Source organism: Galeopterus variegatus, unplaced genomic scaffold (assembly GCF_000696425.1).
Source record: "Galeopterus variegatus unplaced genomic scaffold, G_variegatus-3.0.2 Scaffold1642, whole genome shotgun sequence".
Taxonomy (NCBI): Eukaryota; Metazoa; Chordata; class Mammalia; order Dermoptera; family Cynocephalidae; genus Galeopterus; species Galeopterus variegatus.
This window is the reverse complement of record NW_007727753.1, coordinates 340696-367176: the sequence shown is the minus strand read 5'-3', so window position 1 is coordinate 367176 and position 26481 is coordinate 340696. Positions and strand designations below refer to the sequence as shown.

Here is a 26481-nt window from a genome sequence, read left to right as displayed (position 1 = left end):
GGATCGCAACCCTCAGTGTTGCCCCCGTACCGGACCGGGGACCGGCAACGGGATTGCAACCCTCGGTGTTGCTCCCGCGCCCCGCCCAGCCAGTGAGTGGGAACGGGTCTGCATGTGGGATCCGAACCCTCGGGCGGGAGCGCCGCCGCGCTTCCTAAGCGGCGCACCATCCAGTGTGCCACCGGGCCGGCCCAGTAAGTTGTTATTTTTGTTTGGCAGCTGGCCGGTATGGGGATCCAAAACCATGACCTTGGTGTTAAGGTTACGCTCTAACCAACTAACTGGCCAGCCCCAGTAAGTTGTTAATTATAGTCACCGTACAGTACTATAGAACACAAAGGTCTTATTCCTCCTGTCTAGCTGTAATTTTGTATCCGTTAACCAACCCCTCTCACCACCACCCCGCTTCCCAGGTTGCCCTTCATGTAACCACTGTTATACTCCCTACTTCTATGTGATTAACTTTAGAACTTGGATTCTTGGTAGCATTGTTAAATCACTGAAAGCACTTGTTCCTGGAGCTTCTCTGTTTTTGACCTCTTGTGATGTGAAATAATGAATTTGAATTTCCTTACTGCTTAAGCTTGGTTTTTGGAAGGCATTCTGGCTTATGCCATGTAGCAGGGACAATCTGGTCAGGGCCCAAGTGGGGCAATTCTGGACCTCCAACTCTTCTTGCTATCCTTGTGTGGTCTGATCAGGATTCAGTCATTGGAGAGAGCACCCCTTGGCTGAGTTTGGGTCCCTGTGGGTATGCTATAGTCAGGAGACGCTGACCTGGCCCATTAGGCTTTCATAGTGGGAGATGGTCTTTAGAAGTTACCCTTTCACCACACATTGGGGAGGAATGACCCACAAACAGCAACTGGGAGACTGGAGGAAGAGGAAGACGGAACAAACATTGATTACCCCTCTTGCCGTGTTTCTGTTCCAAGAAGTCTTCCACAGCATGCCTCTCTTCTAGCATAATTGATAAATCACTATGTTCTGTCTTCTTTTCCCATAAATTACTTTGAATCAGTCAGGACTCCTTTGGTTGAAAGCGACAGAAGTCCACTTGAATTGGTTTTCTTGGCTCATATAATAGAGAAGTATTAAGGATATTCTAGTTTTAGGATCCAGGCTCTCAAAGACATTAGGAATCAATCCATCAGTATTAGTTATCAAATGTTATGTAACAAATCACCCTAAAACTTATGGCTTAAAACAGCAACAATCAATGATCATTTCTCCAGTTTCTAACAGTCAGGAATTCAGGAGCAGCTTAGCTGGATGGTTCTAGCCTGAGGTCTCTCATGAGGTTGCAAGCCAGATATTGGTCAGGGCTGCAGTATACACTTCCAAGTGGCTCATTCACATGGCTGTCAAATTGGTGCTAGTTGCTGACAGGAGGTGTGTTAGTTCGTTTTTGTGTTGCTATAACAGAATATCTAAGACTGGGTAATTTATAAAGAGGTTTATTTGGCTCATGACTCCAGGACAGCTGCATCTGGTACAGGCCACAGGCTGCTTTCGCTCATGGTGGAAGGCAGCAGGGCAGTTGGTGGGTGCAAGGAGATCTCAAAGCTAGGGGAAGCAAGAGAGAGAGGGAGGGGAGTTGCCAGGCTCCTTTTAACAATTAGCACTCATGGGAACTAATAGATGGAGACCTCACCCAGGTAGGGCATTAATCTATTCATGAGGGATCTGCCCCCATGATCCAAACACCTACCAACACTGCCACACTGGGGATCAGATTCAACATAAGCTTTGGGGAGACAAACACTTCTAAACTCTGTTAGGAGACTTTACTTTCTCCCCACACAGTCCTCTCTGCAGGGCTGATTGAGTGTACTCACATCATGACAGCTGACTTCCCCCAGAGTGAGCAATACAAGAGACCAAGGCAGAAACTGCAATGCCTTGGAAATCAAACACTGTCACTTCTACCATATTCTGTCGGACACAAAGAACAGCTCTGACTCTATGTGGGACGAGGCTATACAAGGGCGCTGATCCCAGGAGGTGAGAATTGGTGGGGACTATCTTGGAAGATGCCCATAGTATCCCTCCATCCTTCCTTCCCTGTTGGCTCTGCTTTTCCTATGTGAAGGCTTCATTTTCACAAAGGTCCTCCCCAAATAGTGAATATGATGACCATCAACATCTCCAGGTTCACATTCTACATGCTTAGTGAGAAAGTGCCTCTTTCTCAAAAGTTCTGGCAAGAGTCCCCAGACAGATTTGGATTGGCATAATTTGTGTATTTTATCTCTGAACCAATCACTGTGGTCTAGAGAAGGCCATGCTCTGATTGGCCAGACCTAGATTCATGCCATGCTCTGATTGGCCAGACCTAGATTCATGCCATGCTCTGATTGGCCAGACCTAAGCCACACCCCCAGCCCTAGAACTGAGGGTAGAGTTGGCAGCACTTAGAGGCCCATGGAGGGAATGAGGAAGGGGAGGTTCCTAAAGGAAAAAATCAAGGTGCCATTACTGAACTATGACAAATGCTGGGCAGGAAAAACAACATATGTCCACCTCATCTCCCTCCCTCCTGCTCCCACTACACATTTTAGTGTCCCTTGGTGGCACTTTTCTTGTGGGATCATTTGCTTTCTTAGCTTGCTTCTAGTGGTCGGTAGAATTCTAAGGTGGCCCCCAAGATCTCCACCCCCAGTGTAAGTGCACCTTCTCCCAGTTATTCAACCAAAGATTAATCTAGATGAAAGAATTTTTCAAATGTAATTAAGGTCCCAGAATCAGTTGACTTTAAGATAGAGAGATTATCCTGGGTGGGTCTAACCTAATCAGGTGAGCCCTTAAAGGGGATGGGGTTCTTCCTGGCAAGGAAGATTCAAATTGTGAGAGATTCAACACAAGAGAGATTCTCTGTTGCTGGCTTTGAAGTTGGAAGTGGGTACATAATCAGAAATGCCAGCAGCCTCTAGAAGTGGAGGGTGGCCCTGCACTGACAGCCAACCAGGAAGCAGGAACCTCAGTCCTACAACCACAGGAACTGAATTTTTCCAACAACCCAAGTGACCTTTGAAGTGAATCTTCCCCCAGAGCCTCCAGAGAACTCAACCTTGATCTCAACTTCGTGATATCCCAAGCAGTAAACCCAGGAATACAGTACCAAATTTCTGATCGACAGATCTGTGAACTAATATGTGTGTATTGTTTTAAGCTGCCAAGTTTCTGATAATTTGTTATGCAGCAACAGAAAACTACTACACTTCCCTATGGACTCTAAGATCCCTAAAGTAGGGAGCTTCTCTTTCATTTTCTTAACCCCCTCATCCCCAGTAGGACCTGGAACACAAGAATGTCCCTATTCCTGCCTCCAGTTCCACTATCCAAGAAAGAGAGGGAGAACTCAGCTCTTTATCATCCTATCCCCACCCACCAACTCCCAACTCCCCCTCCCTCAGGAGCCTGCCAAGGAAGCTGCTCTGCTTGGCTTTCCACAAACAGCCTGTGCCCCACCAGGCCCAGGAGGGCAGCTTGACCGATCTCCACTTCCTGCTCTCTTCCCTCAGAGACCTTTGACCAGCCCTATTGATCTGGACTCCTGGGCAGGCAGTTGGACCAACAGACAGACGCCATGAGGGCTCTACTGCTCCTGGGGTCCCTGCTGGTGAGCCTGGAGCCTGCATTTTCGGTGAGGGCTGTGGGAACCAGGATTATGCCAGGATGGCCCTGGGGGTCCCTATCACAGCCTTGGCCTCTGCTCATGACCTGTGGGTCCAGGCGACTTGGAGGCCTGTACAGAAAAGTGAGGCCAGCCCAGAAGGCCCACGATGAGGAGATAGACAACCGAAGCTGGGGGATTTGAGGGCACAGCCTGCATTTCTAGGGGAGAGGGGACCTTGAGGAGACAATGGGAGGAGGATGGAGAGGTCCAGGTCTTGTGAGGAGATCTCTGCATTTCTGGGCTGTGAGAGGAAGCTGAGGACTAGCCTGGGATCAGGGGCAGGCTATGACTTTCTAGGCAAATTCCCTGCCTTCTTTCCTCCCCTTCAGCCTCCACCTTGGAAAGCCCCCATTGAGCACAGAGCGGGGGAGCCCACAGTGGGTAAGTAGCCCGGCTCCTCCTCCTAAGACACCCATGGGTGGGGATGAGTATGGTGGGGAGTGTGCAGTCTCGGGGCAGTCTCTGGCCCTTGGGGTGAGGGAGAGGATCCTGGATACTCTTCACTCTCATCCTCAGAGTTGTTCTGCTGGCATTCAGACCTGAGTGCCTACTAGGTGCCAGGTCTTGTGCCCATGGGCACCAGTGAACCACAGTGGTAGTGAGCTGTGTGCTCCTTGAGGGCAGGGCTTGGGCTATCTCTGAGTGACCAGTCCAGAGTCTGGCTCAAGCAGGTGCTTAGGGTGTGTGCTGCTGACGCCCTCACACCTGGGCTCCTACCAGTCTTCCTCAGTTTCCCCAGCCTCCTCCCTTCTTTTCCTTTCCTCAATATATCTCATAGGCATAAGTCATGCTAGACAGAGGCCAGGGCCCTCGATGGGCAAAGAGGGATCAACAGCAAAGCTCTGGAGCCCAAATGCCTCTAAATTCCAGCTTCATCACTTATGAGCTAGGTGACTCTGGGCAGTGACCTCTGGGCAGTGACTTGACCTCTCCAAGCTTCAATTTCCTCATCTGTAAAACCAGGCTGGTAATAGTAAACCTCTCAGGGTTGTTGAGACAGAGAAATGAATTGTTAATCCGCACAAGGCACTCAGCCCAGAGCCTGGTGCATGGTAAATGCTTTAAAAATGTTAGCTTTTATTATCAAACTCCCTCTTAGATGAGGGGTGCCTGTCATCTCCCCCTTCCTCAAACCCTGCCATAGCTCTCCATTGCCTTCTTATTTCCAGTACTAAATATATATATATTTAATATTATATTATGTTATATATATTATATTATATATGTTATATATATATTATTTGACACATATTGATTGTACATATTTATGGGGTACAGAGTTATATTTCCGTACCTGCATACAATTTGTAATGATCAAATCAGGATAATTAGCATATTCATAATTGCAAAAACTTGCCATTTCTTTGTGATGAGAGCATTTGAGCTCCTCTCTTCTGGCTAATGGAGCACATACATAAATTTTCTTTAAATGGGCACTAAATATTTACCTAGACTGTGCAATGTACCAGGGCTTGTGAGCTAGATGGACTCTGCTCTGGTGAGCCTGGCCTGGTAAGGTCAAACCCAGGCCCTTTAGGATGACATTGAGGCCTAGCTCAATCCAACCCTGGACTCCCTCAGCCTCCTCTCTTCACTCCACCCCAGCCAAAAGGCTCTCCTCCCGCCTGTCTGACCCACCCTTGGTGCCCTATCCTTGCTAATCACCTACCCAAGAGTCCCCTTCCTCTCTGTCCATCCCATTTGCATGTTATAGGTCCCTCTCAGGTCCCTCTATCTTCCTTTACTGTCCTGGCCCTGGTCTGGCCTTCAGCAAGTGCCATTATGCCTTTAACAACAAAATAGCAACAAATACTTATTGAGCACATACTATGTGCCAGACACTGTGCTAAGTGTTTTACAGGTGTTATCTCATTAAGCTTCACAACATTCTCCTGAGGTATAGATAGGCAATTCTCTTTATTCACCATAGTTCTGTTCTATAAAGTCACTGTGAAAACATTGAATTAGCAAATATTTCTAGGTTCCTGTGAACTTCTGGTCATGGTATCTTCATCAACCATCAGTATAAAACCTTGTTTTATGTGTGATTCTGTTTATAAACATCTTATTTAATATACATATATGCTGTTGATTCCTTAACACTGCACTCACACCAGCAGCACTGTAACTTATGCCTGAAGGAAGCTTATCTAACACATGTTTTCTCAGAAAGGCACATCACAGCCTTCTTGTGCTTAGAAGCACCAGACGGTGCTTCAGCAATAGGCTCGCGGGCCATTTCCAACAGCAAAATCACCATCAAAAAGCACAAAATGTGTGGGCCGGCCCGGTGGCGCACTGGATAGTGCGCCGCTTGGGAAGCGCGGCGGCACTCCCGCCCGAGGGTTCGGATCCCACATACAGACCGGTTCCTGCTCACTGGCTGAGCGAGGTGCGGGAGCAACACCGAGGGTTGCGATCCCGTAGCCGGTCCCGGTCCGGTACGGGGGCAACACTGAGGGTTGCGATCCGTTGCCGGACACGGAAAAAAGACAAAAGACAAAAAAAAAAAAAAGCACAAAATGTGAAAACACTACACTACATAGACTGTGAAGAGGACACTGGTTTACGGTGTGAGAGCTAAAACAAGAAGCAGAGCGTTACCCATTGGACCTCAGCTGGGAATGTGCAAATTGTTCACCAGTCTGTACATGCCCACAAATGGCCCTGAAAACATCGCAAGTATTGATTTGGGGGTTACAAATAAATTTTAGCAAGTGGGCAGACTGGCAAATATGGAATTGGTGAACAATGAGGATCGATTGTGCTATTATTATTGCCATCTTACAGATGAGGAAACCGAGGCTCGGAGTGATTAAGTGACTTAAATGTTCAACAAGTATTTATTAAGCCCCTCCTGTGTGGCAAGCACTCTTCTGGGCTTTGGGGCTGCAGACTTGCCCAAGGTCACACAGGGAGCGGGTGGTGGAGCCAGGAGTCGACTCCAGCTGTCTGACTCCAGAACACAACTTAAGCAGGATGCTGTCTTGAACGAGCAATGATCTGTTCAAGGTTATGTCCTTTTCCCAATCAGACCCTGAGGGGCAGTGCGTGGGCAGTTGGACACAGGGAAAGTTCTCAGGGAGTGTGTTATCCCTGCAGTGCTCACTGTCACTGGGGAGCCCTGCCACTTCCCCTTCCAGTACCACCGGCAGCTGTACCACACATGCATCCACAAGGACCGGCCAGGCCCCCGGCCCTGGTAAGACTACCCAGTACAGGTGGGAGCAGGGGGCTGGGAGAGATGAACTCTGCCCGTCCTTCTGTCCAAGGAACCCTGCTTGGAGAGAGGGGGCTATGATAGGGGAGGGCAGGCCAGTCCGCTGGGCAGAACGGGGAAGCCTTATCTCTTTCTACAGGTGTGCTACCACGCCCAACTTTGATCGGGACCAGCAATGGGGGTACTGCCTGGAGCCCAAGAAAGTAAAAGGTGCTGCACACAGCCTCTGCGGTGGCCCAGGGCTCTACCCTCCGCCCCCCCCCCCACTCTTCTGGGTATCATCGGACCCCACACAACTGGGATTCTAGGCCCAGCCCCTTCCCTCCCTCCACAATACCCTTCAGAAGCTCAGAGGGAGAGTTCTGGGATGGGGTAGCCCCATTTTGCAGGCGGGTAAACTAAGGCTTGGAAACTTGGAGTATCAACATCATAAGACAAGGAGGTTCAGGTAGGGACTTGGCCTCCATCTGTCTGACTCAGGTTCTCCACTCTTCCTCTCATGGTGTCCATCTCTCAGACCACTGCAGCAAACACAGCCCCTGCCAAAAGGGAGGGACCTGTGTGAACATGCTAAGCGGCCCACACTGCCTCTGCCCAGAACACCTCACTGGGAAGCACTGCCAGAGAGGTAAGGAGATGCTAAGGGCCAGGGGAGGGGGCGCTGGGGAACAGGAGCAGCCCTGGGCCCACTGAAGAGGTCCCTGGATCTGCAGAGATTTAGCATGGTCCCAGCCTCTCCTGAGATCACTGCCCCCTTTTGTCCACAGAGAAGTGCCATGAGCCTCAGCTTCTCCAGTTCTTCCATGAGAATGAGATATGGCATAGAACTGGGCCAACAGATGTGATGCAATGCCAGTGCAAAAGTCCTGGTGTCCTCTGCAAGCTGCTGGCCAGCCAGGGTGAGTAAATTGGTTGAGAGCAGGCCAGGGAGGAGGGCTGAAGGTCAGGAGGAGAAGCTGACAGGAGGTCAGGTGGTGTGCCCATGGAAAGGGAGCTCTCTGAGGGGTCTTCAGGCTCAGGGGCGCCTCATTGCTTTTCTTCTCCCAGCCTGCAGCACCAACCTGTGCCTCAATGGTGGCCGCTGCCTAGAGGCAGAGGGCCACCGCCAGTGTCATTGCCCCAAGGGCTACATCGGACCCTTCTGCGAAGTGGGTGAGTGAGGGTCTCAGGAGAAACAGGTCACCACCACGTGGGAAGAACTTGCTGAGAGGGATGAGGGACAGTAAGCAAAGTGGAAAAGAGGGCGATGGGAGAGTCATCCCCTGGCTTCAGGGAACCCCCTCTCTCGCCAGACATTGAGGCGAGCTGCTATGATGGCCGCGGTCTCAGCTACCGCGGCATGGCCAGAACCACTCTCTCGGGTGCACCATGTCAGCCGTGGGTCTCGGAAACCTCCTACAGGAATCTGACTGCGCAGCAGGCGCTAAGCCAGGGACTGGGCAGCCATGCCTTCTGCCGGTGCTCTGCATGGGGCGGGGTGGGGCATCCCCCGCTGCTCTAGGGCCTTCTGGGGCTCCCTAGGCTCTAACAGCGCCCCCTCTTGTGGTTATAGGAATCCGGATAATGACACCCGCCCGTGGTGTTACGTGTTGAGGGGCGACCGGCTCAGCTGGGAGTATTGCGACCTGGCACGGTGCCAGATCCCCGCCCGGGCGGCACCTTCGACCCGGCTCCTCCCTGGGCGTCAGGACCTGCCCATGCCCACGCCTTCGGCACTGCAGAAGCCTCAGCCCACAACCGAGACTCCGCCTCAGTCCCAGACCCCAGGTAGATAGACCGGCGAGAAGTTCGAACAGAGAGGGCGCAGGGCGAGCTAGATTCCGGCCAGCCTCAGCCTGGGCTCCTCCCACAGCCTTGCCTGCGACACCCGAGCAGCGGACTCCCCTGCCCACGACCAGCCCGGTCCACTGCGGACATCGGCTCCGGAAGGGGCTGTCCTCGCGGAGCCGCATCGTCGGCGGACTGGTGGCGCTGCCCGGGGCGCACCCCTACCTCGCCGCGCTGTACTGGGGCCACAGTTTCTGCGCCGGCAGCCTCATCGCCCCCTGCTGGGTGCTGACAGCGGCTCACTGCCTGCAGGACCGGCGAGTCGCCGCCCCCCAGCTCACCTTCCGCGACACTCGCTCCTTTATCCTCCGAGTCAGCTTCCACCCACACCCGAACCCGCGGTCTATCTTTCCCCGCCCCATCCTTCTCTCCACCCTCCCCTCACCCCTCCGGAGCTCCGCAGGAAGACGGTGAAACCCGGGAAGGGGTTCGGGAGCAGGGGGCCGAACGCTGTGGCCGACTCCGAGCGCGCTGCCTCTTCCCCTCCCCTCCCGCAGGCCGGCGCCCGAGGAGCTGACGGTGGTGCTGGGCCAGGACCGCCATAACCAGAGCTGTGAGCAGTGCCAGACGCTGACCGTGCGCTCCTATAGCCTGCACGAGGCCTTCTCTTCCATCAGCTACCAGCACGACCTGGGTGCGTGGGGCGCCCCCGCGACGATGGAGAGAGGGTGGGGAGGGCTCGGGGCCCCGGCGTCCCGGCGTCCCCGCCTCACGCTCCTCTCCACCCGGGTTAGCTCTGCTGCGCCTGCAGGAGAGCGCGGACGGCAGCTGTGCGCTCCTGACGCCTTACGTTCAGCCGGTGTGCCTGCCGAGCGGCGCCGCCCTACCCGCCGAACCCGAGGCCAAGCTCTGCGAGGTGGCCGGCTGGGGCCACCAGTTCGAGGGTAGGCACAGCAGCTGGGGGCCGGAGGGAGACCTTTGACCACCAGGGTTGGCCAGAGAAGCCCGCAGCTTTGGTATCGTCCAGGATGCCTATTGGAGAGGCGGCGCTGCTCTGATGAGTTGTGAGAACGTGCAGGTCCCTTGTCTCTGCAGTCCGCTTCTCCCAAGGCCTGGGATTCACTGTCGGGGTCCCCAAATCTCCTAGGGATACAGGGAGAATCTCACTTACTCTCGGTTCCCTCTGGCCGCTGGCCCAGCGCTCGAGCAGCGGGTGGACTACTTTGGGAGCCAGATTCTGAGACCCTCGCTGGGGCTTGGGGGCGGGCCTTCTGCTTCCTCTCTGCCCGTTCAAGTCCCGAGCTCGGGCCTCGGCTTCCTTGCCGACGAAATGGAGTTAACGGCAACTTCCTCCCTCTCGGGCTTGCTGCGGGGGAGGAAGGACCTGAATGTTTGGAAGCGCCTGGTGCAGCTTCATCCATCGTCCGGGCGGCGAGCATTGTCTAGAGGGGTGTGAGAAAGGCGCTCTGGGTTCGCAGGAGCAGAGGAATATTCCAGCTTCCTGCAGGAGGCGCAGGTGCCCTTCATCTCCCTGGAGCGCTGCTCGGCCCCGGACGTGCACGGAGCCGCCATCCTCCCTGGTATGCTCTGCGCTGGCTTCCTCGAGGGCGGCACTGACGCATGCCAGGTGAGCCCTTGGGCCTAGTTGGCGCTCTCTCGCCAGCCCGTCGGGTGCAGAGCCCAGGCCGAGGGCGCTGAGCTGCGTGTCCCCCGTCCAGGGTGACTCTGGGGGTCCTCTCGTGTGCGAAGACGAGGCCGAAGGGCACCGACTAATCCTGCGAGGCGTTATCAGCTGGGGCTCAGGCTGTGGCGACCGCTACAAACCGGGCGTCTACACCGACGTGGCCAACTACCTGGCTTGGATCCGGGAGCACACCGTTTCCTGACCTCCCAGGGACTCATCTTTCCTCCCTGGGAGGGTGGCTGAGGCGTGATCAGGGACAGCAAGGATTGTGTCCCATTTCCCCCCGAGCTGCCAGCTGGGCGCGAACTCAATAAAGTGCTTTGAAAGTGCTGAGAGGGACAGCTCTTCAGGGGGTTGGAAGTGCCAAGACAAAAAATCAGTGAGCAGCTTCTCCACGGCCCTCAGAGAACAGGGTCTGTGAAATTTTAACACGCAAGGTTTAGACTCCTGTCCAGCTAACATTTACAGAGCGTTATTGGTAAGATCATTCCGCATATTTTTCCTCATAGCAAACTCATTCACGTTTTAAGTTCACAGAGCAGCGGTTTTCAGCCTTGACTGTACAGCGTAATCCCCTGGGGAGCCTTTTGAGCCTATCTATGCCCAAGATCCTCCTCAGGCCAATTAAATCGGTATCACTAGGAATCGGGCGTGGGTAGTGGTATGTTTTTAAAACGCCCCAGGTAATTGCACGTGCAGCCACGTTTGAGAACCATGACTAGAAATGCTTACCATTAGTATGGACCCTGAAGGGAGCTTGAAATATTCTCATCCCCACCCCAACTCGCACTAGGGCAGTGGGTCTCTAAGACCCTGGACCAGCAGTAGCGTATCCAGGGAACTCGTTAGACGTGCAGATTCTTGGGCTACATCTCATACCGAAACAGAAATTCTGGGGTGGGCCCAGCAACCTGTAACAGACTTCCAGGGGATTCCGATGCTCTCTAACGTTTGAGAACCACAGTCTGGGACTTGAATGGTTCCCTTGCAGGCGGAGAGGTCCTGCTGTCCAGACAAGACATCTTTCTTTTTGCTCTTAAACCCATCTTTTTGATGGGCCATTATAAGTTGGGTTTCGAGGGTCATTTTGAGTCCTACGCGATTCTCTCACGCACGCTAACTTTACAGCTTCCCTAGGCATAAAACGTGAACGCCCCCCATTCTCCAGCCTAGGTAGCCGCTCTGTGACGCCGCCGTGTCTCACGTCACAGACCCGCCCCTCTCATACGTCATAGCGCCGCAGGCGTTCCTAGTGCTCGCCTCAGAGGGACGTCCCTCCCGAGCGCAAGGCGGAGCGGCGAGCACTGAGCGTGATGGGCGACTGGAAGGGCTACATCAGTGCGGTGCTGCGGGACCAGCGCATCGACGACGTGGCCATCGTTGGCCACTCGGACAATCGCTGCGTGTGGGCATCGCGGCCCGGGGGCCTGCTGGCGGCTATCTCACCGCAGGAGGTGGGCGTGCTCACCGGGCACGACCGGCGCACGTTTCTGCAGGCGGGCTTGAGCGTGGCGGGTCGCCGCTGCTGCGTCATCCGCGACTACCTGTTGGCGGAGGGGGACGGCGTGCTGGATACGCGCACCAAGGGGCTGGACGGGCGCGCCATCTGCGTGGGCCGCACGCCGCGCGCGCTCCTCGTGCTCATGGGCCGACGCGGCGTGCACGGGGGCATCCTCAACAAGACGGTGCACGAGCTGATCCGCGGGCTGCGCACGCAGGGCGCCTAGCAGGGCAGGCATGCCGCCCGGAGCCGCGGCAGTACGGCCGGAATAAACTGTGATCCTGGGCGCCCAATGCGCTTGGGAGGTTGCACGTAAGGAAACTGGTTTATGAGAAGATCCTTGCAGAAGGGTTACCTGGTGGGGCTGGGATTGAGTCTAGAGGCTGCCCAGCCTCCCGTGTCCTACGCCCCGCCCTCCCATCCGTGGATGCTTTGTGGAAGCCTCTGGCCTGACTGCTGCTCCTTGGCGCCTTCCCAGGGTCCTAAGGACCCTGCAGCTGAGGAAGAATAGCCCAAGGGCAGGGGGCTTCTCAAATTCTCTACCTCAGGCCTTAGCATCCGTCCTCACAGAAATTTCCACACATCTAGACAGTAAAGGGAGTCTCCTCCCATCCTGCCAGCATCTCTCCCCAGGCACACACCAGCTAGGGCCGTGGGGTGAGGGAGTCAGGCGGGAGGCCGGGTACTTCTCACCCCCTCCACTTGGCTGGCGGAAACACTAGCAAGGGCTGTGAGTGGGTGACAGGATGGGGCTGGTAGCTTAGAGAGCAGTTCTGGGGTGCTCAGGCTCCTGCATCTCCCCCAAGTCCTTCAGGGATGGCCCACTGAAGGGCACATATCCAACACCATCACAACTGGGTCTGGGGCCCTGCAACCTTCCTTCCCCCTTACTACCCCCGGTGGCCCAAAGGCCCCAGAGGAGTCCTTGGACTCGAGGGGGGAATTTTGACATCCCCCACTCCTTGACCCTCACTCTGCAGGCCTCAGCTTCAGGGTGCCCTATGGAGGAGGAAGAATGGAAGAGCTGGGGTGGGTTTAAGTGAGGCCTGGTTTATTGCCCAGAGATAGAGGACAAAGGTGGAAGGGAGGGTGTGTGGCCCCTGCCCCCTATGCGCTGGGGCCCAGGGCACGGTCTCGTCAATCTTCACCCACCCTGTCCCCTTTCCTAGTGGCTTTGACAACCCCACCTATCACTCATTCTGGAGCACTGGTCTTATCCCAGCAAGAGAGAGTGAGTGTGTGACTGAGGTGGGGGAGTTCAGAGGGCAGGGGTAGACCAGTGGAGGTCAAGCCTGGTGGGGTCAGGGGAGGAGGTGCAGGGAATTCTTCTTGCTCTTGTCTTTGGGGTAGCCCCAGGCCCTAGGAGGGGCTTGCAGGGAGTTTGAATTGTGGATTGGACTCATTAACGTGGAGCCAGGTGTATTGGTGAGGTGAGCTTGCAGGGATGACTTTTCCAGAACTGCATCTGGCCACGGCAGAGCGGGCTGCTGTTGCAGGAGCCTTTGCAGGGAGATAGTGCTGCTGAACCTCAAGACTTGGTCTTGTGTTCTCCGTAGAGGGAGAGCAAAGAGACTTCTAAATGCATAATGAGCATTTAATTCCCTTTTTTTTTTCCATCAGGCGGTGTTGGGAAGCGGATTGTAGTGGTGGTGCTAAAGGCCTGGGTGAGGATAGGAGAATGGTATCATGGAGGCAGGAAGGTGGCAGGGAGGGGTTGAAGATTCAGTCAGTGGCTCAGGCACCCACATCTGTGCACAAGCAAACAGCTGCTCAGTCACAAACTCAGATCCACCCTTACTCCTGCCCATTGTAGTCATGTGTACACGAGGACACAAGTGCAGGCCTCGTACACATGCACCAAGGATCCAGAATTATACCCAGATACCTTGCAACCTGCACACAGCCTCCCACACATGCACTGGCTGACACACACATGTGCACAAATACAAGCTTCTACATGTATACAGGTGGACACAGAGTACACCTGTACAAGCCCATGTGTGCACACACACTGACTCCATCACACAAGCCCAGATCTCTGGGGACCTAAGTAAGGACAGGCCAGCACCTAGGGTGGTATACACACACACACACACACACACACACACACACACACACACACACACACACACACACACACCCGTCTCCCCTTCCACCCTGGGCTCTGTGCATGGGCCCTTCCCTGCTCCAAGCCCGCAGCCTAGAGGCGGGTGGCATTGTGGTGAGCAGGCAATGAGAGGTGGGGAGAGGGCATGGTGGGGGGCAACTCCTCTAGGAAGACCCTGGCAGGCAGCGGGGGTGAGCGGGGCTCGGGCCAGGTGTAGCACAAGGTGGCGCGGGTGATGAGGCGGTCTAGGGGCTGCAGGGAGTGCATCCAGCGGGGCAGGAACTCCCATGTCTGCAGCCACTTGGGCAGGCGCCTGGGGCTGCGACTCTGCAGGATGCTGATGAGCACAACGAAGGCCAGCAGAGCTCCAAAAGGTGTGCCAACACCTACCATGGCCTGCCAGCCTGCCATGGAGATGCCGAACACCAGCGAGGGCAGCAGCAGAAAGCACACGAGGAGGTAGAGGACAGCGAACCAGCGGTACTTGGCCGTGCGTTTGCCCAGTGCCTTGGCCATGCGGATAGGCAGGCGCGTGCAGGGCACCGGATACCACAGCAGGATGCCCGAGATGTTGAAGAAGAAGTGGCAGAGGGCAATCTACAAGGGGGATGGAGGGGCGGAGGGGCTGCAGTGGGCACAGGCCCCCCACTCCTGTATCAGGCCAGCAGAGATAGATAAAGGGGCCTGACCTGGTCTGGGCAGCAGGAAAGTCGTCCCTTAGGGCTGATGTGCCCCCAGATCCCTCAGTGGGGGGGCTGTGCGGGTTATTAAAATATCAAAATACTTTTGGAGCAGTTGGTAAATAACTACTGCCCTGAACTCTCCACATTTCTGCATTGACCCCTTTCTCAGGAATTCCCCCACGGATACTGCCAAAATCCAGCAGCTAAAAGATCAATATTAGTTTCTGGCTAATACTAATACAATTAATATTAGCTCTGCATTCTTCATTGGCCAGCTCCCTGGCCTGTAAGACACCTCCACCGTCTACCTCCTTCCCCTGACTGTACTCATCCTTGGTCCCCCAGGCTAGGCCCGGCCCCCTCTTACAGCACTTTTTCCTCATTGAGTGAATCCAACTTGCTATTCGTTGTTTATTTGTGTGATTATTGAGCAATGTCGTCCTAATAGACACTAAGGCCTTGAGGATGGAATCAGGTCTACTTGGCCCATAATGGTTTCCACCAAGGATAGTGGGTGGATGCCCTTGGTCAGGTCCCACGCCCCAGTCCCAGCCCCATCCTGCTTCAGGCAGGCCTACTCTCCCAGACGCACCTGGAAAGCACTGTTCAGCTTCGCCCTGGGGCTGGCCAGTGCAGCCAGAATGGCTGTGGTGGTGGTGCCGATGTTGGAGCCCAGGGTGAGGGGGTAGGCCCTCTCAATGCTGATCACACCCAGGCCTGTGGGGCAGGAGGAGGGTACAGGAGCTCCCCAGCTCCCTCCTTCAGCCCTTTCCCTGCCCCCACCCCACCCCACCCTGCCTCTGCTGACATGGGCACTCACCAATGAGTGGGGTGATGGCCGAAGTGAACACAGAGCTGCTCTGAACCGCGAAGGTCATGCCTGCACCCACCACCATGGCAAAGTAGCCTGTGACCCAGGTGAAGGGTGCTGGGAAGTCTGCAAGGAAACCCCCGTCCCAGCAGGCCCGGGTCAGCAGGTGGGCATTGGAAAAAGAGCAGGCACCTTCCTTGGGGAGGAGGAATTTAGATGCCAGTTTCCCACGAGGACCTAGTCAGTCCCTACTCAACTGCAGCAGCCTCTGCTGCCTCTTTGATCTTGGATCAAAGGCCCTTCTCAGCCTGATTCCATCAGTCTACCATGCCTCTGCTTTGACGGTTCCCTCTGCCTGGAGTACCCTAGTCAGCGTCTAAACATCCATCCTCAGGCTCAGCAGGGATATCACTTCCACGGGAAAGCCCTCCCTGACCCCGGCCCTCAGGCAGATGTTGTTTCTCTTTTCTCTGAGCTCCCACAGCCCTATGTTCCAAAAGCTCAAAATGAAGTTTAAAATTAAAATCAGATGGTGTCTCTGCCCTGACCTAAGCCCTCCAAGTGCTCCCATTACCCTTGATAAAGTCCAGGCTCTGGGTAGAGCCTAGAGTCCCCATGATCTGGCTCCATCCCTGTCACCTTGGTGACCTTGCCCCACCTCTCTCTCCTTGCTCACTCTGCTCCTGCCAGGCCGCACTGCTGGCCACCTTTCGGTGCCACAAACCTGCCAAGCTGGCTCCTGCCTCTGAGCCTTTGTGCTTGCTGTTCCCCTCACCCGTGATGCCCTTCGTCCACTGCTCATTTAGGTCTCTGCTCAAAACGTCCTCAGAGAAGCCTCTGACCACCCTTCCAAAGCAGCCTCTTTCATGCTCTATTGCTTTGCCATTTTTGCTGTCTCCTTGGCAGTTTTCAATTTTTTTTTTTTTTTTTTTTGGTGGCTGGCGATACAGAAATCTGAATCCTTGACCTTGTCTTTCTCCAAATTTATCTCCCTCATTTATTTATTTTTCAGTGCCCATCTCCTCCTGCTGGGCTGTGAGCCTCCTGAGAGCAGGATCCATCTCTGTTTGCCTCGCCACTGTATCCTTGGCACACAGTAGAGGCTTAATGACTGTCAATTAAATTGAACAATGGCTTCTGAGAACCTCTACCTGCTAGAATGGAACCAGGGCAAGAGGCAGACATAAGTTCCCAGCTGTCAGCAGCTTAGGAACATCTGAAATTACCTGGCCTAATCTCTTCCCTGTTTACATGGGGAAACTGAGGCTTGGAGATGGTAGAGGTTTACCTAGATCAAGTCAGTGGCAGGACTTAGCAGGATCTGGAAAGGCTCACCAGTGTTGATGACCTTCTGGACAACCTTGGCCACCTGGCCCTTGAGCAGGGAGTTGAGCATCTTGACAAGGAGGATGAGGCAGGTGCACAGGATCAGCAGGGAGCCAGCCAGCAGTATAAGCCCCACAGCCAGGTCAGGCAGCCCCGTGTCCACAAAGATGTGGTTGCCTGCAGACGGTGGTGCCAAGCTACTGAGAGCGGATGCCACACCCGGCTCCCAGCCCCACACCTTTGCTACCCCTGTGGGCTCTGAGCTTGAGGCCCCCTCCTCAGACTCCATAAGCCTCAACACCAGATCCTGACCCAAGCCCAGGAGCTGGGCTAGTTGACAGCTGTCCTTGCTGGGACTGGATGCAGCAGTGGTGGGCAGGTGATGGCCCTGCCACTGTGGTCTCTGTCCCTGCCATGTGGGACACCTCCCACATTGCAGGCACTTACATTTCTCCATAGTGGCATTGCTAAGGGTCTGGCTGGTGTTGGCCTCTGTCCTGGACATGAAAGTGGGAGCCTAGATTAAGAAGAAGGTGACTTGGTGAATTTAGGAAAATGCAGCCTGGTGTTAGGGCTAAGATGGGGGTAAGGGAAAGATGGGGGTATGGAGATGGGCCTCTGTGACTGGGGATGGGTCACTTGCCCTCTCTGAGCCTGTCTCTTCCGCTGAAGGAAGTGGATACTTGCCACTCAGCGATCTGGCCATGGTAGATCCTCTGCATATTCCAACCCTCACTCCACTGACCTGGTCTCACTGGGGCCAGCAGGGGCCTCCTGATGACCAAGTCAGTTGCTTCTTGTCATTGTCTTCCTCCTTCTCTCAGTGTCACTGTGTGCTGCTGACCATTGCCCTCTTTTTCTGAACCCCCTTCCCCATCTTTTATTACCTGTCCTCTTCTTGGTGCCCCTCCCTCTTCCCCAGGGTCCTGGCCCCATCCCCTAAGGCGCTGTTCGCCCAAGCTCCATTCTCCTCTTGCTGGGTGCCTTACCCTGAGGAGTGGGAGGGAGGACAGTGGGTGGGGCAGAGAATCCAGCCCCGCATCTCTTCAGTGAAGTGAGGGGACTCCCTGGGGAGGCTAGGCAGGTGACCCAAATGAGGCACTCGGTCTGTGTGTGGAGGTCATGGGGGGTCTAGTTGGAAGCATCTTAGAAGAGGGAGTTGGGATTTAAGTGACTGCAGGGACACCCCAAATTAAGGTGACACCTCTGGGAACTGAAGGAGGTGATTCAATTCACAGAGGACCTTCAGGCTCCAAGAAACCTTCCCCTGGGGGAGAAACCACAGGATGTGGGCCTGCGCCATAGTCTCCCCTGCAGAGGAGGGGAGCTCTAAGGCCTTTGTTCTTCTGGAAGCAGAGGGAGAGTGCCGTGCTAGCAGCGCCATCTGGTGGTAAAGAGAACTCCTTGGAGCAGCAGCCCCTGTGAGCAGTCTCCTAGTAGTCATGGTCACCTGGTGGCATTAAGGCCTGACGGTCAGAATAGAAAATGGACGCACATGGTGGGACTCCAGAGTGGCATTTGGGAGAGGGCTAGATGGAGAGTCAGGATTCCACCAGGATTTGCGTCCTACCTCAATTACATGGACAAGCCAGTGCATGTCTCTGAGGCTGTTTCCCCATCTGTAAAATGGGGACGTGATAATCCCTGCTTCCCAGGTTGCAAGTCTTCAGAAGATACTTGTTTAAACCAAGCAGGTATGGATGACAATCCACGGCATGACCACACAAGACGATAATTCTCAGGACAGGGTCAGGCCCCCAGAGTGTCAAGAAATGTTTGAACACAAACTGCCTCTGTATTTTTTCCCTCATCTGGGAAGCATCAGACTCTCATCCTCTCCTTGGGAGCATAGGTTCCCTGGAAACTGGTCTGGGCGAGGTTGAGTGCGAAGTGGTGAAAGCTGTGGTCAATGAGAACGGCGAAGTGAAGGTTGGAAGGGAGTGCGGGGAGACTCCACAGCCAAAGGGAAAACTCTTGAGTCTTCAGTGTGGGAGGAGCCACCAACGCACATAGCAAGAGCAAACACATCGCTGCATGAGCCACATTCCTTCAGGGGACAGTCCCAGAGAGAGAGAGTGACAGCAGAGAGCTCGGATCCCACTCCCCAGCTACTCTCTAAGCCAAGGAAATTTAACCTCAACACTGCTATTAAGGAAAGGGTTTCATAGTAGGGTGAGGACAAGAACCCAGTGCTTAGGCAAGTGGCAGCTGGAGCAGGAGAAAAGCCTGAAGGCAGCGCTAGCCGGGGATCCGGGGCAGGTTGCTTCGCATCGTGGAGCTTCAGTTTCCTCTTGTGTGAAGTGAGAAGCTCACATCCGCCTCACCAGCGTTGTACGAGGATGACAGGATGACGTTAGGTGAGGCGGTACGTTGTGCACGTTGAGACCTGCTCAGCGCCACGGCAGGTGAACAGCAGGGATCTCAGAGGAAGCAAGAAACGCAGCTCTCTTCCGTGGCTTGTTTTCTGTGAAGATCAACATGTGTGATTTCTCTCTTCCAGATTTTGCTGTGAAGTAGAGAGGCTTGTGGTGATTCAGAGAGCTCGGAGAAGGTGGCCGATGTGTTAGGTCACAACTCCAGCATAAAAGCTTCCCGCATAAAAGCTTCCCGCATAAAAGCTTCCTGCATAAAAGCTTCCCGCATAAAAGCTTCCTGCATGGGCTTTTTGATCTCAAGCTGCCTTGAACACTCACACAGAAGGGGTGAGCTGGAGCTGTGTGCCACTTCAGATGCAAAGGAACAGCGCAGGGCGAGTTGAATGAGGGTTTTCTGTTCACGCCAGGCAAAGGTCCAGCAACATCGAGTAGAAAGTGGAGAGAATGAGGCCAAAGGGTGTATGCTTATATTGAGGACTTATAGGTTGTTCTAAATGGAATCCCTTCTTGTATGTAATAATTAAGGAGATGCAAATATGGTGGATTTTGTTTTTGATGAAGCAGTTTCCTTTGTATGGCTGAGTAAGAAAGTGTGCTAATTGCCTTTTTCCTTGTTATCCTGGCAAAACAGCCAGTCCTCGATTGTCCAACCAATCCAAACAGATCTTCCAGGCACTAGAAGCCCCAGAAACAGTGCGAAAGGATAAAGGACTCCCACCCGTGGCACTCTCTAGGAGGAATCCGGTGACCACACAGGTGGCTGTTGTGTATCTGAGGAAGTCTCCGTGCAGCTGCCTGTCCTGCCCCTGAGCCAGTTCATCCTACTTTCTCGGGTATCCTTACAGCACTCTCTTCCCGCCCCACTCCGCATTGCCTGGACCCCAAAACATGGCAGAGCTGAGTCACTAACCCCCTGGTGTGCTGGGGCCCTGATAGGTAGGACAAGCTATGACAAATTGCCTCTCTGAGCCTCTGTGAAATCAGGGTTGAGCTAGATCAGTGAACATAGAGCAGACCTAGAGGGCTTGTTGAAGCATAGGCTGCTGGGCCCCACCCGAGTTTTTTGTGACTCAGTAGGTCTAGGGAAGTGCAGGATAATTTGCATCTCTAAAAGGTTACCAGGTGGTACCGATGCTGCTGTTTTGGGGACCACACTTTGAGAACCACGTGCCAACTCTGTTTGATGGGTGATGTCTGTCTAAAGCAGTGTATGAGGCTGGGAAAGATTAGCAATGTCTGCCCTAAGCACAGCATCATAGAAAAAGTGTCACGTATTAGCTCTCTCCTGGCTAAATAATCTCCAAGGTCTATCTGGAACATTTTGAATAAACAATGAAACCAATGGTTAGCTGTCTAAAGAGGAAGTCCTCTTACCTGGGGCCAGGCATGGGACTCACCTCCCTGGAGTCTGGATGGCACCAGATCCGGATGAGACTGTGGTTCCTCAGGGACTCATCGCCGGTGGCAATGCTGGTGATCACAGACTTGTCCAGCTGTGGGCAAGATGTGGGCGGTGGGAGTGAGGGTGGGAGCCCTCACTATCCCTCACCTACCACCCATGCCAGGCCATGCCGCCACCTGGATGATGAGCTTTGTGAAGGGCTCTGTGATGATCTTGAGCAGGTCTGGGGCGTCGCGGCCACTATGGATGTTGAAGGAGGCAACGACGAGTCCAGTGATGTGGTGCAGGTAGCCAGTGGCAGCCTCCAGGGGCAGCAGGATGAGAACCGACAGCCAGTTAAAGCAGTCGTGTACCGTGGCCCCCGCAAAGGCCCTGGGTGGGAAGGCCACATTGCAGGGCAGGCTAAGAGCCAGGATGTGCACACACTGGGTCTCCTGGCATCTGGGGCTGTCCTCCCCTGACGAGCATGAGCCACCACACCCACCATGCCCCCTCACCTCCGAAAGTCAGTCCTGTCCCCCGCCTGCATCAGGGCCACAATAGTGTTGGTGACAGAGGTGCCAATGTTGGAACCCATGATGATGGGGATGGCAGAGCTCACCTCCAGCACTGGTAGCAGAGGGGACCTTTTAACTAACTGGGTGGGGGCCACCCAGCTCCTGCCTCCACCGTGGCTCCCGCCAGACCCACTATACCCACGTTCCAGCTTCAGGCGGCCGTTCCTGCCATGCTTCAGACTCTGCCCAGCCTTGGCATCACAGATCCATGAGGGTACGTGCTCTATGTTTACATTTGTGCATGCACGCATTTGATTAGACACGTACTGCACGTGGTGTACATATGTGAACGTGTGCAGGCGTGCATTATGAGGGCTCATGAATATGTATGCAAATACATATTTGTGCTCATGTGTGCATGCAAGAGTGATGGTTAGTTTCATGTGTCGACTCGGGTAGTCTACAGTACCCAATTATTCAATCCAACACTAATCTACGTGTTTCTGTGAAAGTATTTTATAAATGTGACTCACATCTACAATCAGTTGTCTTTAAGTAAGGGAGATTATCCTTGATAATCTGGGTGGGCCACATCCAGTGGGATGAAAGACCTTAAAAGAATTGAGGTTTCCCTGAGGACGGAGAAATTCTCCCTGTGGACTGCAGCGTCAGCTCCTGCCGAAGGTTCTAGCCTGCTCTTCCTGATGGCCCATCCTATGGATTCCAGACTTGCCCAGCTAGCCCCACAATCGTGTAAGCCAATTCCTTGCAATAAATCATATATATATCCTACAGGTTTGGTTGCTCTGGCTTCCGTGACTGATACAAGGAGTGACTGTGTGGCTATGTGGAGGCCAGCCTTCCTGGGGGCTGTACTGTCATCTGCCACCCTTACCAGTTCCTGGGGCACCCCTCCTGGCTCAGACTTGTGGCCATGCTTTAGAGGACAAAGTGGAGATGCTGGAGCCCTGCCCTTTGCCCTCAACCCATGTCCCCACTCCTGCTTTGATCCCACAGCCCCGACATGCTACCTTAGCCCCCTGTCCTGTACCACCCAGCCCCCCAGGCTTTTGCCCTGGCCCTGGTAGGCCAACTCACAGCCTGAGGAAACCATGCTGACAATGATGGACGTGGAGGTGCTGGAGCTCTGCACCAGTACGGTCACCAGAATCCCCACCACCAGTCCCGCCACTGGGTTGGACAGGATGACGTTGTCCTTGAAGATGTCGCCAGCCACCTTCCCTGGGGAGCATGAGCCAGCATTGTCCAAGGTCCTTCAGGAGCCCTTCCCTGGTCCCATCCACTTGGACCCTACCTCCAGCCAGCTGGAAGGCTGAGCTGAGCACGTCCAGGGAGCAGACAAAGAGGTAGAGGAAGGAGAGCATCAGCGGCACCTTGAGCAGTGTCACACCAGTCTGGCGCAGCTTCTGGGCCAGCCTGGGCACTGGAAGCGGGCCAGCCATGAGCACAGTGGGAAGGGGCCAGGGCAGTGACTGCTGACGCCCCTACCGCCCCCTTCCTAGGCCCACCTGGCTTCTGCTCCTCCTCCAGAACCAGCTTGGCAGGCAGTGGGTCATGATGCTCCAGGACCTCCCCACAGGGGCAGCTGTGCTCGGCGAGGGCCACAGGACCCAAGCTGGGGAAGGCATAGGCGGAGGTCCCTGGGATCCTGTGCAGGACTGGGGAGGGAGGCTGGTCAGGAGTTCCCAGAGGCCCCATGGTCCTGGGGATGGGGGAGGAGCAGGTGGAAGGGCAGAGGCCTCACCCAGGGTGTGGGCAGCAGTGGGCAGCCAGGGTCCAGGGCGTGGGAACAGCACTCACCCTGTGGGCTGGGCACGTAGGCAAAGGCTGCACCCATCACGTGCCCCCTGCAGACTGGGAGTGGGGAGACAGGAAAGCCCCCCAACCTCTCTCCATAGGACATCATCCTGGGTACCTGCAGTGGGGCCTGCATGTCAGGGAGTCTCAGAATGCTGAATGACAACTGCTGTGTCCTGGACACTCGATCCCATTCCCACCCACACACGCTCACGTGCACAAACACCCATGGCGTGCAATCTCGCATACACATCCAGTAAAGCACACCTTCCAAGCCCCCACCACACCCCCCACAGACGCACGCTCAGGTGCTCAGCACAGATTTGGGCATCCTTCCATCACTCAGTGAGCGAGCATCTGCTGAGCTTCTCCCCTATCCCAAGCTCCGAGCTAGAAGCCGGGTACAGTGTGATTATGTACAGAAGCAGCTCCTGCCCTCAGGAAGCTCAAAGTACAGTGGGGAGACAGGTGTAAATGAAATAATCACCCAAGTAGATGGAAAATGGCAAGGGGGTTAAGTGTTGTCATGACAGATGTAGGGGCCACTGGAGTGTCCTGTGGGCTCTTAGGGGAGGGAAGGTCTCAGTCTTATCAAGCTGAGATGCGCAGTGCAGAGAAGATAACTGGTGGAGGGAAGGAAGGACGTGTGTGCAAAAGCCCCCTGGGAGGAGGAGCACGGCTGCCCAGGGACAGAGAAGGCCCACGCATGTGGCTGGAGGGACCAGGGGACAAGTGGCATTAGCAGAGGCTGCAGGTGGGGGCCAGGGCTGGGCTGTGTGGGAGGAATTTTGTCCACACTGAGAGCAGGAAAGGGCCATGGACACCCAAGTTTCTGGGTTCTCCTCGAAATGAAGTTCTTTCCCCATGCACCTCCTTGAGGGGCAATAAACAAATACCGAGGGCCTTTCTCCCATGCATGGGGCTGGTCTTGCTTTAGTGGCCCCCTGCACTGCCCTAGGAGTTCCTGGCTATTGGGGTGGGGGTGCCCCAGTCTGCCTCAACCCCTCACATTCTCCCAGGGCTCTTTGGCTGCTGGGGTGGGGGATTGTACAGAGCTGAATTCTAAGTCCTGGAGGAGCATGTGTTCTTTTTAGTCTGGGAGAGTGAGCCAGGCTGGCCTAGGACCAACATGTTATAGGAGGTGGGGACGGGGGGTACCTAGATAGGACAGACACCAAGAGGCTAGGGTGATGGGCCGTTTCCTGCTAAGACCTCGGGGTGGGGTGGGGGTGTGGGGGCCCCGAAGCTCACCTTGGGATTCTGTGTTTCAGTTCCTCCTCAGTGGCTCAGAGAAGCCTCCACCAGCCTGAGGAGGAGCTGGGACCCTCCTCTTTATACCCTCGGGTCAGGGGTTCAAAGTCCCTAGCACCCTAGCTGCCTTCCCTCTGTTCCCTGATTAACCTCACCCCTTGAGATTCCTCCCAGTTAATTGCTAATCATCAGCTCTGCAGGGGGAGTTGTGGTCAGGCTCTCCCCTCCTCTGCATAGACACAGCCAGAACCACAAGCCAGGATTTGCACAGACAGATCCCCTGCCACACTGCTCCACGGCAGAGACCGTGATGTCACTCAGGCACCTTGTTCCCAGGGTTCCAAAAGAGATTCTCTGGCTCTGGCCCCTTCCCCTGATTCCTGGTCTGACAGGACTCCCCAGGGAATAACCCAAATGTCCTGTGGCCTTGCCACGCATCTAGGTGTCTGTGGGTCTGCCTGTGCATCTTGGAGAGGGGGTGACTCAGAGGAGAGGGAGTGTGTGACAGAGGAAGCACCAGGAGATAAAACCAGAGAGGCAGCATAGTGTTGAATTGCGGAGGGTCTCCAGTCCCCAACCACAGATGCAGAGTGTGACGAGTCTGAGAGAATGTGGAGCCACAGGCCAGACTGGGAAGGGCCTGGTCTGCATTTTAGAATGGCCCCTGGGGTGGGGTGGGATGTGTCAAAAGGAGAGTCTGGAAGCAGAGAGACCAGTTAAGAGGCTGATGAGATCCTCCAGAGCAGAGATAATGAGATCTGAACGAAGATGGGGACAGAGGGGATGGAGAGCAGAGGATGTTCCGGGGACACCTGGGCAGTAGAACTGGTGACGGGCCGGGAGAGAGAGGAAACACATGACAGTCGGGTCTCTGGATTGGGAGGGCGATGAGGGTACAAGGTCTATGAAGAATTCTTGAAACCCAGAGAGGAGCCTTTGAGAAGTTTGTTTCCCTCTCGTGGAACTGTGAAGCCTGAGTTGGGGCCCAGATTCATAGAGTGATGAGAAGACAGCTTTTGGAAGGGATTAAAGATTTGATCAGATCCAGCTATGGTGGGTTCCATTCAAGATTTAGCTTGGGCAACTGCCTGAATGACCTGCCCGACATTATTAACCCGTCCATCCATCTGGTTCATCCATTCACCCACCCACCCACCCACCTAGCCAGCCAGCCAGCCATGTTTCTGTCCATCCATTCCTAAGCACACTTGTTGAGTTTAGATCATGCTGGGCCATGATCTGCAAGGCCAGCTTCTCTCCTGGTCCAAACAATGGTCCAGGCAATTCCCAAGTCAGCCTGGGATTCTGAGGCAAGTCACCTCCCCTCCCCGAGCCCTAGCCCTGTCACTTAGAAAATGGCAGCGGATTAGCAATGCATGTGAGTTGTAGAATTCAGTGAGAGAAATGACCCATCTCAGGGCCTAGCACAGAGTACCCCAGCATGCTGTTCTCTTCCTGCCCTCCTGCCCTGTTCACTGAGTTGCCAGGATGGCTGAAGTGCCCTGGGCAAGGGAGCATCCCCACCTCCTCTAGATTGGCCCTGTTTCAGGTCAACAACTCCTCTTGGCTTACCAGCTGCCCTTTGATTGCTCAGGGTTCCCTGAGCTGCAGTCTCATTCAAAATCTTACCTATTTTAGGGTGACACAGACCCAGCAATTTTCTATCAAGGAAGATGGACATTTCTGCACAGTTGCCCCTGAATTTGACAAAGATTAACTAATCAACACTTAATTCACAGTCTGGGCACGGCAGCGGTCCACTGCCTGGTGTTCACAGTTGGCTTTTTGTGGAAGTGGCTCGCAGCTCCACCGCAAAACAGCTGCGTCAGTTTAGGCCGCAGAACCCACCACAGGGAGGGGTGGGGAGGCGGAGTGCTGCTGGGGAGTGCTACTGGCTTTGGGGAGAGTGACCATAAGTTCTGGTTTGCTTGGCCAAGTCTTGGCTTATGACTGTTGGCTCAGAGTCTCACTTCACTCTGAAGTGTCCTGGTTTGGACAGTAAACCACATAGGCAGCCTGTTTGGTGGTGATTCTGGGGAACTGAAGCAGCAAATTAGCCACCTCAGAGTGCTTACTAGAAAGGTCTCTAATTTACAGAATTGCAAAACGGAAAATAAAAACAATTCTATGTCTCAAAAACATCACTGTAACATTTTGGAACATCACTTTTCATATTCTTCCCCCCTGTGCCTTTTAACCTACCTAGGATCAAGATTTTGTTGTCCATAAACCACCGCATCTTCCTCCTCTTTCATCCGCCTTTACATCACAAGCCTTTCTCTGTGGCCTCACACTCAGCCCAGGTCTTTTTAGTGGTCTCATAACATTCTGTCATGAACCCTAATTTACTTGGTGAGCCT

The 26481-nt window shown here is 54.5% G+C and overlaps 3 protein-coding genes across 3 annotated transcripts; 2 read left to right on the top strand and 1 right to left on the bottom strand.

Moving 5' to 3' along the window:
* Positions 1 to 3589: 3589 nt before the first annotated feature.
* On the top strand, positions 3590 to 10680 carry F12 (coagulation factor XII (Hageman factor)). Its single transcript, XM_008578201.1, has 14 exons — positions 3590 to 3646; positions 4009 to 4060; positions 6782 to 6881; positions 7039 to 7109; positions 7417 to 7527; positions 7667 to 7798; positions 7947 to 8051; positions 8192 to 8357; positions 8452 to 8666; positions 8752 to 8983; positions 9224 to 9360; positions 9461 to 9610; positions 10145 to 10293; positions 10385 to 10680. The coding sequence occupies exons 1-14, from the start codon at positions 3590 to 3592 to the stop codon at positions 10550 to 10552; spliced, it is 1845 nt and encodes a 614-aa protein (XP_008576423.1). The 3' UTR covers positions 10553 to 10680.
* Positions 10681 to 11640: 960 nt separating this feature from the next.
* On the top strand, positions 11641 to 12139 carry PFN3 (profilin 3). The gene has a single exon (XM_008578199.1). The coding sequence runs from the start codon at positions 11664 to 11666 to the stop codon at positions 12075 to 12077; it is 414 nt and encodes a 137-aa protein (XP_008576421.1). The 5' UTR covers positions 11641 to 11663; the 3' UTR covers positions 12078 to 12139.
* A 1815-nt stretch (positions 12140 to 13954) lies between these two features.
* On the bottom strand, positions 13955 to 24178 carry SLC34A1 (solute carrier family 34 (type II sodium/phosphate contransporter), member 1). Its single transcript, XM_008578200.1, has 13 exons — positions 24122 to 24178; positions 22874 to 23025; positions 22582 to 22731; positions 22368 to 22496; positions 22151 to 22294; positions 21053 to 21164; positions 20732 to 20927; positions 20551 to 20646; positions 17226 to 17295; positions 16788 to 16955; positions 15462 to 15578; positions 15234 to 15358; positions 13955 to 14555 (listed from the first exon to the last, which is right to left on the bottom strand). Exons 2-13 carry the CDS (start codon positions 23004 to 23006, stop codon positions 14052 to 14054), a joined length of 1944 nt encoding a protein of 647 aa, XP_008576422.1. The 5' UTR covers positions 23007 to 23025; positions 24122 to 24178; the 3' UTR covers positions 13955 to 14051.
* Between the last annotated feature and the right edge of the window lie 2303 nt (positions 24179 to 26481).